Genomic DNA, 13440 nt, shown 5'->3' on the forward strand with positions numbered 1-13440 from the left:
CTTATTGCGGATCTAAACCTCATTGTCCATGGTTCTCGAACTTGTAGAGAAGCTACTAGGTAAAACTACAACTCTCTGAAATAAACTGCATATGCATATATGGATGTTGTACCAGGTAACAACTAAAAAACAAAGAACAGTGCTTCCAGTAATACAGGCAACAAGAATTGTGGCTGTGAACAACCAAAGCGTCCAACAAAATCACACATCCTCTTAACCAAAGGTCAAGTAGTCTACAAGCATCTATAAGATACGTCCAGCTAATCCCTGGGGAGAGGTGACGGAGACCTGCATCTGATGGCAATAAGATAGAAAATGACAGGGCTGACACCATGGTCTGGAACTAATCATGCATCCCTGGATTTTTCAGGGCCTGACTTGTCCCAATCCCTGGAATGAGTCCAAACCCCCCCAGTGAGAATGAGCAGTTTGTTGCTTGCAATTGCATTACATGCCTCACAAATCTGAGGGTGTGGAGGGGACCAGGCCAACACATGCTATTGTTACCAACCACTCCACATAACTCACCACCCAATCACATTGCCCAATCTTGAGGCTGCATATAAAGCCAACACAAGATCCAACTTCAATTCTGAATCTGGTCAGGATTGACTGCCGGATCTAGGTTTTGCTGGTACAGATCAGAGGTACAGCTCCTCTGTAAAAAAAATATACATATAACATGGTAAAAATGGTAAGCTCCTCGTGCCATCTCTATCGGTGGTGAACAATTTTATATTGCTTTCTCATGTGATCCTAACTTTGCAAAGATAGATGTTCTGACTTTGAATGACAGTAATGTGAGTGCATACATTATTTGAGACAACTGGTGATGCTAATCTTAATCCAATGAACATGTGAGCATGAGATCCAAAACATTGCATGCCTAGTTGTCTGTTCAGTGATCCTTCTGATGTGCTGATCCAGAAATAACATTCAAAACCAACATGGCTACACAACCCCAATGGAGAGCACCAACAACTGCACAATCCAACAGGAAGACTTGCATGTATCAACATTTGCAGATCAAGAAACGCTTGCGCTATAAACATATGCTATCAAGGTATACATCAATGAATACCGACAGCGAAAATCCTACTGGATGTAGCACCGGAAGGGGGGCGCATAAGAATTTCAGCACTGCAAGCGAAGAATATAATAGCTGGGGCTTCTTATCTTGGTCCTATCCTTTTCTTGGCACTACATAGGAGCATCTTGGGGGCCTTTATCACATATGAACTCGATTGGCCTAAGTGACTTGGATTTGTTTGGCATGCCCATAGGGGCCCCACCATGACAGTAAAACTAATGACAGGAGAGAATCTTAAATCCCCTCCCCTCCCCCTCCTGCCTCACCAGATTTGATACATATGCCTGTTGCTTCTCAGCAGGGCCAGAAGCTGTGCCTTTTGCCTAGCACTAGCTACCAGGAGATCTTCCTGTGAGGTGTCTTAACAACTTCAGAGGAACCAGCAATTCAGCAGTGGGAGCTCCGAGGCAGAGGTGAGCTCAAGGCCCCTGTGATCTTCCTTGTTCTTGGCATGTTTCTCTCTCATGATCCTCGCTGTTTCGAAGAACTGCTCTTCGGCTCTCATGAAGCATGCTGAAGCTTACAAAACATTTCTTCGTTTGGTCTTCTTTCATGATCAAGGAGCTTTTGTTTCTATTTAGTTAAAAAGTTTAGCGTTGTTTCAGTTTGTGAAGAAATGAGGTGTTCTTCCGGTCGTTCTTCTTCATTCCTCTCGTCTTTTCAGAGTTTTCTTTCAGGAACGAATTCATCGGTAGTTTTTCTGAGGAAGTATGACGACACATATTGACATGCAGGCATAATTCTGTTAAAATTAGGATATATATACTATCTTTCCTTGCTTCTTCAAGAATTCTGTCTGCAATAATTAAGCATTAGTAGTACATCTTAAGGGAGTACCTATTCTAGCTTTCATTTTAGGCATAAAGATGCGGAGAAAAGTTTCTGTTTAGGTACCATTCTGTTAGTGGAGGACAACGTTGGTTACGTGCAGGAAGTGCAGACTGCCAAAGCTCTATGCTTGTGGAAAAACAGAGAAATGAGAGGAAAGGAATACACGATCCATAAACAACACAACCTTGAAAATCTCATCTCTGATGGGACCTAAAAAATGCTTCCCAACTGCTGCTGTCCAAATTTATCACAGTGTTCAGCTAAAAATGTTTTAAAAAATAGCTCCAAGTTTAACCGTATGACCCACAAAGATAGCAAGTAGTTCCCTATAGTCTAACTGTATAAGGCTAATCCATTTTTTTATCCAGAATTTTGAGCCATTCTTCAGGGAGAAATAACTCATGTTTTCTCCAGATATATCTTATCAATATGCATAAGCACTAATCAGGCCAGTCCGATCCAAACTAATTTTCGGCATCGCAAATCAGTGTGGTTGCAGGTGTACAAGCACATAGGACGAATTGTCAATTAATATCTTACATTGTACATTGCATATAACCATAAAAATGTAGCACATTTATTATGATATCTTTGGATACTCATTCGCCTAACTGATGCAAATTAAATGCGTCATCATATCATGTACTTGACTTGGCCATTCTTGTCTGAGAAGCGCAAAATACTCCAAAGATGAATGAAAAAGATTCAGAAACTTCACTTGAAAGGTGCTAACATCAGAAACTTCGATCTTTTGCAGGCACACCGTTCAGGGCAGTAAGCTGATACTTCTGCGTGGGTTGGGACTTGGGAAGAGATGGAGAAGGAACACATCAAGATGGCCATGCTGAAGCAAGAACAGACATTCAGACAGCAGGTACACCATGCTTTCCGACACTGCCTGCTCGGAGGTTTGTATCAATAAACCTTCATAAATGCTGAAATTATTCAATGATCTCTTCTTCAGGTTCATGAGCTGCACCGGGTGTACCGGGTTCAGAAGCAGCTGATGATGCAGATGCAGGTTACTGAGACGAAAAACTATTGCAACATAGCTGCCGACGGACAAACTGAATCAACAGTAAAGCTCAGTCGCCAACAATGGTGCGCTAGCTCAGGCGACAAGGAGGCTACACTGGCAGAAGACTTCAACCTGGAGCTGACACTGGCAACAGGTACTGGGAGGAAGCAAGAGAAGCCGTCCAACTCAGACTCCGAAGCAACAATATCATCATCAACATCTGCAGAATCAGAGTCAGGGCGGAGATTTGTGCCTGAGAATGTAACCACCCTGAGGTTCCAGAATGAGAGCAATAGGCATGATGATAAGGTCATGCAGTCTCCTTGGCTCTACCAATGTTTAAGTCTCAAGATGGCATGAGGGAGTAGTTAGGGTTGGCATGAGAGTGCCTCAAGACTCAAAGCTCAAACAAAAACAAATGCATTGCTATATGTACATTACAAGCGAATTCGTGGCAACTTTAGAAGTGAGCTCAAAAGAAACAAACATGATCAATAGTGTTTGGTCTCATTTGTCACAAAAAAATAAACAGGTTCACCTAATCACCTTACATCACCATAACTAGATACAGAGAATCTAGTTCAAAAAAGCTATAGCTTTTGAGGTGTAGGAAGATTCAAGACATGCTAGTATAATTCTGCCATCCAGACAAAGGCTTCAACCAAAAACATAGGCAGGTAGAAGCCCTGTGGACACTGTAACCTAAACTTAAAGCAAAGGATGCATAGGAAGGAATCCACTCTGTTTTTAGCATAACGCTGTCGGTTGATAAAATGACAGATAACATCATAGTTCCACCAGACATCCATTAAGCCCACCTTGTACAAAGAATTGACTGATAACAGCCGTGTTGAGTCATTCGACAACAACTAGGTACTCGTGGCCACCTCCACATCTGCTTTCTTTAAGCTGGCCATATATGTTATATAGATGGTCCAAAGAAACGAGAATGAATTGCTCACCAGTGGCTGGGGAAAAAATAAAAACTTAAGATCAGAAATGTTGCTGAAAAAGCTTCGAGCAAAACAGATAGAATGTATCAGGAATTTAATTACCTGTAAATGAACAGGGACAAACTTGAAAGTAATAAAGTCACAAGCTGGCCAATATAAAATCCCACTTTTGATGGTCGGAACTAGGTCCCTCTTCAATCTTGCAATGATCTCAGGGACAGTCTCACCTGGGTATCAAATCAGAAAAGCCATTAAAGCGTATGGGTCCGCGTAACAAAATACTCCTAGTTTACAACACTAAGGTCTCGATTACTAAAGTTTTGGAGAGGGTGTACTGCATGTAAGCTTATCTGAATGCAGTTTCTCCTATCATGCTCAACAGTACAAAGTAGGCATAGATGTTTACTACATGCAACCTTATCCTGAGACCAGTAGTACTGTGGTCCATGCTGCTAGGTCATAGACTTCACCAAAACTAAACTGAAATGACTAATTACAAACAGCATCAACCATGAGCTGTACAAGAACATCAAAACATCTCAAGGCAAGTAGGTGGTAGGGGTGGCAGCAGAAACACTCATCAAGAAAGCGATAAACATATTGAGTGTTTAAGTTTTAACTATGTTGGCAGACAGTAAAATTTAGTTAAAGCAGCTAAGGATGAAATTGAATAAACTCAGGCACAGACTGCAGTTTTTGGGTAGAAATCAGTGCACTTATGACAAAACTGACTCACAGATAGTTGTGACTTCAAAGATATGTTGAAAAGTAAACAAGCAAAAACAAAATAGTGCAGCTTAACACTTAATATCCCTGTGCAAATTGTCAATATCTACATCTGACTGACATGGATGACCAATCAAACAAGCAAAAGAGGTTTGGAAGAATACTAATTCTAAAAGGCATTAAAGTCATGTTGATCCCTGAGAAAAGTGCGCTGGTTGTACCATGATTTTTACAATTTTCACACTGCTAATTATGCACTGAAAGTTGGTCATTGTCATTCTTACTCTAATGTTCTAGCGTACCAAATACATTCAATAACCAAGTGAGGATTTTGATTCAGATGATAGCAAACTGAAAGTACGACTGGTTGGATATTTGCAAAAGCTCAGTCCTCAACACTACAGTGAATGTGATGCAAGTTCCTCAATTCTGTTTGCAGGTCTCATACATTCAGAAAATTCATTTCTGTATAGCCTATAGAGTTGTACCTTTGGTTGCGTTAATTACATCTACGAAGACCCAGAGCACAGTGGGTAGCAAGTTAAGCAAAAACTGACGTGAGGTTAAAAATTCAAATATGAAAAGACCGCAGTGCATAAATTTGACCTTAGAGAGTTATCTAGTCGAACTTCAGAATGATTCTTGTATATACAAATCAGTAAACATAAAAGGTATCAAAGATTTATAAGGAGTTTGAGCCATTAGTCACCTGTCCACCAAGATTGGAATAGGAAATAGCTATAAAAGAGTTTTGTGAAGTAATCAGGTCAGATCAAATATGCTAACGCAACTTCATGCCCACGGTCATTTCTCATTCACATAAACATAAAACATAATATAAAAGGGGTACAGGTTTAACATAAATGCAGTCCTGTTCACAGATGCATAGCTACCTTTCCTTTACATAATGCAGACAGAACAATTAATGCTAACATGTGCGGCGCCGGCAGTTTGTATCCTACATTAATATTTGCATCTTACAAAAAAATCATAAAAACAAGAACACAAGATATTACTGATGCGATTTTAAACAATTGGACCGCTTTGGTAACAAGATTATTGTAAATATCTTCATGTATTTACAGATAATCAAATAGAAGACACATAGTTTCTTTTCATGGGAGCAGGGAACGAGTCTTTAAAAAATTTGAACTCAGTGAACAATGCCAACTCAAACCCATATTCTCAGTTTTTTTAAGATAAACAAGTAAAAGTTATACACAGATAAAAATTTAGTAAAAACTGCAAATCAAGCATGCTGTATGCTGGTATAATCATTTGTGCTAGTGCATCATCAAAACAGAGTAATGGTCAGCACCGGAAACAGCAAAGGTGAGAGTTAATAGGGTAGCATTATCAAGATACAGTAAGAAAACCATCACCCAAGAGAATTCCTGAAATTCAACAAATGCCTTTGCACGACTCGGCCAGAACAAGACGCCCAGAAAATCATTTCAGAGTATCACAGACATGTTTATATGAAGGTATGTGAGCAAATAGTACCTTGTAGTCCTGCATTATACGAGAAGAAAACTGAGTTGATAATTGGTCCATATACTGCTTGCCCTAGAAACATCTTCTTCAATGTATTCACTACATCCTTTTTTGGGAACACTTTCGAGATAAAGTTGAACCAAAGATGGAGGGTAGGTCCTGAGATCAGCAACCCATAACTAGCCATACGCATGGTCCTTAGAAAATCAAGTGATTCCTCAGGACCAAGTGTGAACATCTGATGAAGCAATAGCAAAAACAAATGAAACTGTGTGAGAAGCAACATCTAGCCATGTATATTAAAATAACAACCAGTATACATAGCAGCGAGAAGTCCAGCCAAGGGATACTATGACTGAAATGATCTTTCTTTTTATGAAACAAAATGTTCAGATACAATTCGATAGGGCAAACAAATATAAGACTATTGACGGCAAAAGTGATACTGCATTCTGTAGCCCGTTTCCTTGAGTATTTGGAAAAAGTAAGTACTGCTATACTTGTATGATAAATTATAGCTATGGATTGACTGAAATGGCATACATAACTCTAAATCAGCTTGACCAAATATTTAAATGGCTCTCCACTATACAGCTAACAGACATGTAAATGAAGGTAGACTTTCAGAATGATGCAGGGCATTACCATAATAGCTGACATGATTAAAGCGTACCATTTCTCACGGATTGTACATATTTGGGGGAGAGGTATCCAATCTGTTTGCATATACTTTTTGGTAGATTAATGGTTCTAGACATAGTTGAAACGGTTAAACTAGTTATAACTTACAACCAATCGCCGTGACAACTACGCTATCAATACCAACAGCAGTTTATAATCCACCACGCTGAATTCTACAGATGACAATGTAGCACAAATCCTACCACGCAGAATCTATCGATCGATATGTGATGACCCATGCCCCTATTTCCGCGAGATCGGAAAATAAACGTTGTGTTTTTGCGCGCCACCGGGTAAAGGACAGAAGAAGAGCCCCGACCTGGGAGGTGAGGTCCGCGGCGGTGAAGATGGTAGCGGCGGTGACGCTCTTGGTGAGCACGGGCCGCGCGTCCAGGAGGCCGAGGTACCACCCGACAACGCCCGCCCCGGCGGCCCCTACCGCGCCAGTCTTTCTGCTCGGGGGCCCGAAGGAGGAGCCCACGGGGCCCGGGCGCGCCGGCGGCAGCGGGAGGGGGGCGTTTGGAGGCGGCTTGGAGGAGATGAGGTGGGAGCGGAGGTGGGACCAGGGCGAGGGTCTGGGCCCGTGCGGGCTGCGGCGGATCGGGAGGAGGAGGCGCCCGCCGGCGTGGAAGGCTCCGGCGGCGGCCATGGCGGCGGCGGCGGTTGGGTTCGTGGACGCCCGGCGGTTGCGGGGGGTTTTTTAGAGGGTTTGTACCCTTGTGGGGACTGGGGAGCGAGGGGAAAGCGGATGCGGGGGGCCCACGCGTCAGTCTCTCGCCCTCCTCTAAAGTTGGAATGTCTTCCAAGAAAGAACGGCTTAAAGAATTTGTCGTGGTTTGATTTTTGTAGTATCACAAATCTTTTTCATCCTCCAATCCGTTCAAAACACGCTACTAAATTAATTTTAATTTGAAGAGGGATACGAATGAAAGTGAAGGCAGCAATAGAATTCGTGTTCGTTGTTCCCCACTTCTCCTAACATGTGTCAGGTCTCATGTTCGTCGTGCCCTTTTGTATTTTTTTTTAATTTTTATTTATAAATACACAAAAAAAACCATGTCAGCTTGCGAGATGTTCCACTTAAACACACAAGTGTCTGCGAGATATACCACACTTAAAGGAACTTTATTTTTTGTAAAAATAAATGGACAATGATATCCAAAATATGATTTTGATATGACTAGGAATTAGTTTAAATAATCCGCTATATGATCACTAATCAAAACTATATATTTTCACTGATACATCTACGCTCGCTATAGCCATTACATTTGAGTATTTGACCCCCTTTTTCAGCTGCAATACATATGCTAAAATGTTAAAAAAAAGAGCAACTTTATATTTCCAAACATGTGTTGTGTTTTTTACACTCCTTTTTTACCAAAAAAATATATCATATTTATAAACATAAAGTCGTCACATGATTAATACTAAGCGAGTTTATAAGTCAATAAACATTTTAGTTAGCAAAATGTTCATATATAGTGATTTGAATGAGTACTGAATTTGAATGTAAAATAATGCAACCCGCATAAATTTAAATACCAATTCCATCTTTAAAAGGAAATACGTTTCCCACAATCATCAACTTCTATGATTAACATTCACAGAATTATTGAGCTTTAGCTTCGGGTTTGAATTTCAAAGTCCCAAACTCTCTTTCACTGTTCAGCACTATCTTTGATGTTAACATTGAAGGACTAAAATTTATGTGGCCAAAAATTTAAATCAGCCCACTGCAATTACTTCTGCTGGCTGTTTTGCTGTGATGATTACGATTCGAAACACTGCGTATGATATATCTCTGTTGTTATCAACAGACATGTACCACTTCTCTTAACTTTCTCTTCAAAAAAATAACAATGAAATGAGTTGAACAATCGCTAATGATAACTTCTCGTGCTCTAGAAAGCTACGTTACAATGGAAAGCTGGAAAGGAGGGGAAAACGAGCTTCTAGGTTATTTACCCACCCACCATCGGTAAAGTACTGAATTGGTACGTTTCTTTTTCGTCTTCCGCCTGCTCCTCCGCCCCCGCTCGTGCCGCTCGCCGCCCTCCCTCCACCCCAGGTCGTGCCGCCTGCCGTCCTCCCTCCGCCCTAGGTCACGCCGCCTGCCCGCCACCCTCCCTCCGCACCAGCTCGTGCCGCCCGCTCGCTGCCCTTCGTCCCTGCTCATCCTCATCAGCCTTGTGCAAGATCTGCTCGCTCGGTCTCTGCTCGTCCTCGTCGGCCCCTGCTCACCCAACCCCTGCTAGTCGGCCCCTGCGCACCCAACTCCTGATCTCTTCCAGCCACTTTCATCCTCAGAGGAGCTGGGTTAGGACGAGAAGCAAAAAGCCAACTTTCGAAAAGTAAAGCTCAAACAATCACCTCAAAATGAGCCCGTAACATTCAAGCAAGCACTAATGGATTACCACCTCATTGACCTCAGACTCAGAGTCTCTTGCCACGAAATCTGCGTCTCGACTTGGCACTACAAACACATGAACAAATGGATCTTCAGATCATCGATCTCCTTTACAAGGACAATCTTCTCGATTTCTCAGAACTGCAACGCTGATAATGACTTTTGGGCCAGTTTTCAACAGAAGATAGATTTATGGGAGGGACTGGAGACAGAAAAGGACATCAGAGTTGATGTATATCCAGGCCTGCAGCAATCTGCAGGCGCAACAATTTGACAGGCATTTGATAACTGAGCACAGTCCACCGTGGTACTGGTATCCTGGTTTCATGTTATGAACAGCTTACCAACTGGTCAACTGGAGGACGTCGCAACCATAAATTCAGAGCGCACCTTCGTTTCGAGCAAGCTGGCGCTGCATACTACCACCATTGGAACTTGAAAAGCCAGTTCAGGCACAAACGGAGCAAGGGATGCAGTTTTTTTTTTTTGGCCCTGAATTTGACTCCACGCTTCATTTTCATCTTTGTGCCGCGATTTTAGTTGTGCTCCTCTACGGATTACATGAGTCCATGGTATGTTTCTTATCTGGATGAATTGGATCAAATGATTAAGAAGCTAATAAAATTCAAGCCATTCTGATTACTTACTACTGGATAACTAGTGATCAATTTGGGGCGATGGTTTTGTCCAAGTCATATTAAGTTGAGGAAACAAGATGGGTTGCATCGTTTTGTGCAGAAGTGAACAATCATTTTTACAAACAAATTCTATTGCAGAGATAAGTGCTGTCACAAATAAGGTACTGGGGGGAACTTATCATAAATTAAGTCTCACTAATTTTCGTATTTTTTCTATTTTTGACATGAAACTAGAATAACGAAATTTTAAAGATGTTATTTTAACATTGTTCTAAAATCTGTTAAATAGAAAAAAAGAACTAAACCTGATGATCGAGCACTGAATGCTGATGCTCAAGTTAATTTCACCTTTTCGAGTACTGAATCCGTGAATCGTGTGAGATGTGGCTAACCGGTGGGGATTGGGATGAACCAGTAGACTTAACCTTAACTGTAATTGCTTAATTAACATGAATTAGAACTCAATTAGGGTCTGATCTAGTAGCTTAGGCATGTAATTAGGCTAACTGAGATCTAATTCGGTCTAATCTTGACTTAACAGATCAAGTTAACAAACTAAAACTTGAACATTAAAATGTAACCGAAGATGATTAGGCCTAATAGCATAGCAGTTCGTACTAGAATGCTACTGTGTAGATCAAAAACATAGAAAACCAGTACAATGCGACTCAATTGCACACTAAGATTCAATCTACACAGCCTTAGGGTCCATGTCTAAATGCAATTGGCTTAACTGATACCAAATGTAGGAATGTACATTACTTAACTTAATCCAAACAGGATCTTTATGGGCCAAGAAAAAGATATCATGGGCCAAGAAAAAGATATCAGCCGCGTGCAACGCAGCCCAACCACACACGTCTTCTTCTCCCTTGATTTGTGATGTTTCGATATGTTGCGATGGACGTCCGGGCGCTGTCACATCAAAAAAACGGAAAGTTCTTATCTTTCATCGAGTGAAGGTTAAACTTTTTTTTTTTGGGACAGACGGTTAAACGTTAGACAAACCGTTTAAAGGTTTGCTATCTATTTAAGGTACAGATGGGTAAAGTCCACTGCTCATACGGTAGCTTTGCCCAACCGGTTTCCTTAGACTCCGCAACCGTCGTCCGCCCCTCCCGCCGACCTCCACCTCCTCTTGTTGGTTAGAAATTAGAACTCTAGCCCAATTTGTACGGACATCTCGTTGGCACTTGCAGTTGCGGACTACGTTCTGTTTGCTGGGAGCCCCAATGCACCACGATGGGTACGCCGCAGCGGCGGCGGCGCCTCCGCCGGCCCTTGCTGCATCGCCGGAGCCGGAGCAGGAGCCAAAGTGGACCCGCAGGGACGACAAGTTCCTGGAGCTGCTGCTCTTCACCCGCAACACCGTCTCCCTCCGCGTCGCCTCCGGCATCATCGGTAAGACGCCAGCCCAGATTCACCAGCGGTGCACCTTCATGTTCGCCGAGCTGAGCCACGTCCTTGAGTCTCTGGAAGTGTTGACGCCGCCCGTGTGGGACATGGAGATTGCTGCTATGGCCGTGGCGGCGGAAGAAGTAGTGCCCGAGGCCGTGGTGCCTGCTGCTCCACCAGTTGCAGCGAGGAAGAACTCTGCTGAGCGGGCAGTTGGTGCCGGCGGCGGTAAACGCAATAAGAAGGCGGCTGAGAAGTGGACGGAAGATGAGCACAGGTATGTGCATCGTCTTCTTCTTCTTGCCTCAATAACTTGGTTACCAAGCTATAGGATTGATTTTCATGTATGGCATCAAAATTCAAAATAGAGAGTGGAAAGATATATGTAGTAGTAGTTATTTTCATGTATGGCATCAACGATGCTAACAAACGCCTATATGTTGTTCACTGAATATTTGATCTTTGATCTGGTAAATGCTTGTAGACTTTTCTTAGCGGGCCTGCCCTTCTATAGAGGCAATTGGAATGCGATGTCGAGGGAGTACCTGACGAGCAGGACTGCGAGCCAGATCGCCAGCCATTACCAGAAGTACCGGAACAGGGAGAAACAGAGGGAACACGACAACTGCAAGAGAGCGAGCATACACGACATCACGACAACTCCAAGCCGGTATGGACTTATGGTATATAGGTTGGCGATTTTGTGGCTGCATGCATTATGGAACCAGCAGATGCATATATGATGTTTTGAAGGATCTTTATTAGGATACATATAGTGCTTTAATTTTGAAGTTTTAGAAGCAACTATGGTTTAATTTAGTGAAAATCTAGAGATTTTACACTAGAAACATGTTAATCTATGACGAATTCTTCATGACGGATTCAGAAAATATTATTAACGGTGCACCATCTGTGACAATTTGTGAATTTTTGTCACAGACATGCAAATGGCCCATCCAAGCTCAAATTTGGGTTCAATTTCCGTGACGAACCTCGGTTCGTCATAGATTGAAAATGAAAATCATCACAAATTTGATATTATACTCAACCACAATTTTGACAAAAACAAATACATGGCTTACTTTAAAGAAAATAAGATGCTTTACTTTTTATCTTAAAAAATGTGAATTTTTATTGGAAGCATTCCCGTAGTGTATCTGCGATTGGAAAAAAAATTGCGACCAACAAAAAAAAGATTAAATTCCAATTACATGACTTCCCTTAATGCCATCAAAATTCTCAACTTCCCTTCACTACCATTGAATTAAATTTCCCATCCCTCAATGCCATTTCCGTTAGCTGACCGTCAGAGGAGGGTTAAGTGACAAGTAAAATGACAATTTGCCTTATAACATATTTCAGCTAATTCCCTTGCATGCCATTGCAGTGGGACGGCATGACCTTGACGAACACAACAGATCATTGTTGTATGCTCCCAACGCATGAATATTTTTTAAAAGAACACATCTTCACATATTTTTTTTTGTGTTTTATTGTACGAGAAGCATCATTGGTGGACTTTCACATCGAATTTTTATTTCCTTTTGACGTACTGAATTTACAAGGACTGAAACATGGCGAACTTATCTAAACTCGAGATTTCAGATCGTACAAAAAATAGGAAAATTCTGATCACTGTACAAAAATTCAGAAAAGAAATCACCACAAAAAAGTTCGTTCTGCTCAATTTTATTTCTCATGCTGTTTACATACTCTACAGATTCACAGATCCAATAATCCATCGTCATCATCGTGTGATACGAAGAACAAGGAGAAAGAAAGGGGGACAAAGAAAGAAAAAGCAGGATCCGCTCGGCGTGCCGGCCTTGAATCCTTGATCCCATCTGCGCCGGCCTGTTCCGCCAGGATCGTCATCAAGCCAAGCTTCTCCGGCCATGTCTTGCCACCTGAACGTGCCGGCAGCGCACGAGCCCGCCCGCGTATGAGCGCGCATCTCACCTCAGCTGCTCACCCAAATTGCGCTTCGCACAGATGCTCACCCAACCGAGCGTCTCGGGGGAGCATGCAGCGCACCCGCCTGCGCATGGCTGTATAGGAATCTACATTACTTAACTTAATCTAAACAGGATCTTTAGCATCTAAAACATGAACACCACTTAGTAAAAGGCTAGAAACACAACCAGCAGCCATAGTTTGCGATGATCCGGCCATTTGTGTCGTGGACGAGGTTGGGATGATGGGTG

General features: G+C 42.2%; 3 protein-coding genes across 3 annotated transcripts; 2 read left to right on the forward strand and 1 right to left on the reverse strand.

Annotated features, from left to right (window-relative positions):
• Positions 1–1229: 1229 nt before the first annotated feature.
• On the forward strand, positions 1230–3434 carry LOC117849486 (uncharacterized). Its single transcript, XM_034731055.2, has 3 exons — positions 1230–1503; positions 2679–2795; positions 2886–3434. The coding sequence occupies exons 2-3, from the start codon at positions 2736–2738 to the stop codon at positions 3297–3299; spliced, it is 474 nt and encodes a 157-aa protein (XP_034586946.1). The 5' UTR covers positions 1230–1503; positions 2679–2735; the 3' UTR covers positions 3300–3434.
• LOC117849485 (uncharacterized) lies at positions 3407–7483 on the reverse strand. The gene is made up of 4 exons (XM_034731054.2): positions 7113–7483; positions 6122–6350; positions 3995–4119; positions 3407–3907 (listed from the first exon to the last, which is right to left on the reverse strand). The coding sequence occupies exons 1-4, from the start codon at positions 7440–7442 to the stop codon at positions 3809–3811; spliced, it is 783 nt and encodes a 260-aa protein (XP_034586945.1). The 5' UTR covers positions 7443–7483; the 3' UTR covers positions 3407–3808.
• A 2683-nt stretch (positions 7484–10166) lies between these two features.
• LOC140220121 (transcription factor DIVARICATA-like) lies at positions 10167–12248 on the forward strand. Its single transcript, XM_072292456.1, has 3 exons — positions 10167–11513; positions 11721–11906; positions 12176–12248. Exons 1-3 carry the CDS (start codon positions 11074–11076, stop codon positions 12246–12248), a joined length of 699 nt encoding a protein of 232 aa, XP_072148557.1. The 5' UTR covers positions 10167–11073.
• The last annotated feature ends 1192 nt before the right edge of the window (positions 12249–13440 follow it).

This window comes from Setaria viridis, chromosome 3 (genome assembly GCF_005286985.2).
Source record: "Setaria viridis chromosome 3, Setaria_viridis_v4.0, whole genome shotgun sequence".
Classification (NCBI taxonomy): Eukaryota; Viridiplantae; Streptophyta; class Magnoliopsida; order Poales; family Poaceae; genus Setaria; species Setaria viridis.

Coding starts and splice junctions, on each gene's coding strand:
- LOC117849486 (XM_034731055.2), top strand. CDS start 2,736: ATGGAGAAGGAACACATCAAGATGGCCATGCTGAAGCAAGAACAGACA. Junction 2,796..2,885: donor AACAGACATTCAGACAGCAG/GTACACCATGCT, acceptor TCTCTTCTTCAG/GTTCATGAGCTGCACCGGGT.
- LOC140220121 (XM_072292456.1), top strand. CDS start 11,074: ATGCACCACGATGGGTACGCCGCAGCGGCGGCGGCGCCTCCGCCGGCC. Junction 11,514..11,720: donor TGGACGGAAGATGAGCACAG/GTATGTGCATCG, acceptor AAATGCTTGTAG/ACTTTTCTTAGCGGGCCTGC. Junction 11,907..12,175: donor ATCACGACAACTCCAAGCCG/GTATGGACTTAT, acceptor TTTTTGTCACAG/ACATGCAAATGGCCCATCCA.
- LOC117849485 (XM_034731054.2), bottom strand. CDS start 7,442: ATGGCCGCCGCCGGAGCCTTCCACGCCGGCGGGCGCCTCCTCCTCCCG. Junction 6,351..7,112: donor CCGCGGACCTCACCTCCCAG/GTCGGGGCTCTT, acceptor TTGCTTCATCAG/ATGTTCACACTTGGTCCTGA. Junction 4,120..6,121: donor GTATAATGCAGGACTACAAG/GTACTATTTGCT, acceptor TTTGATACCCAG/GTGAGACTGTCCCTGAGATC.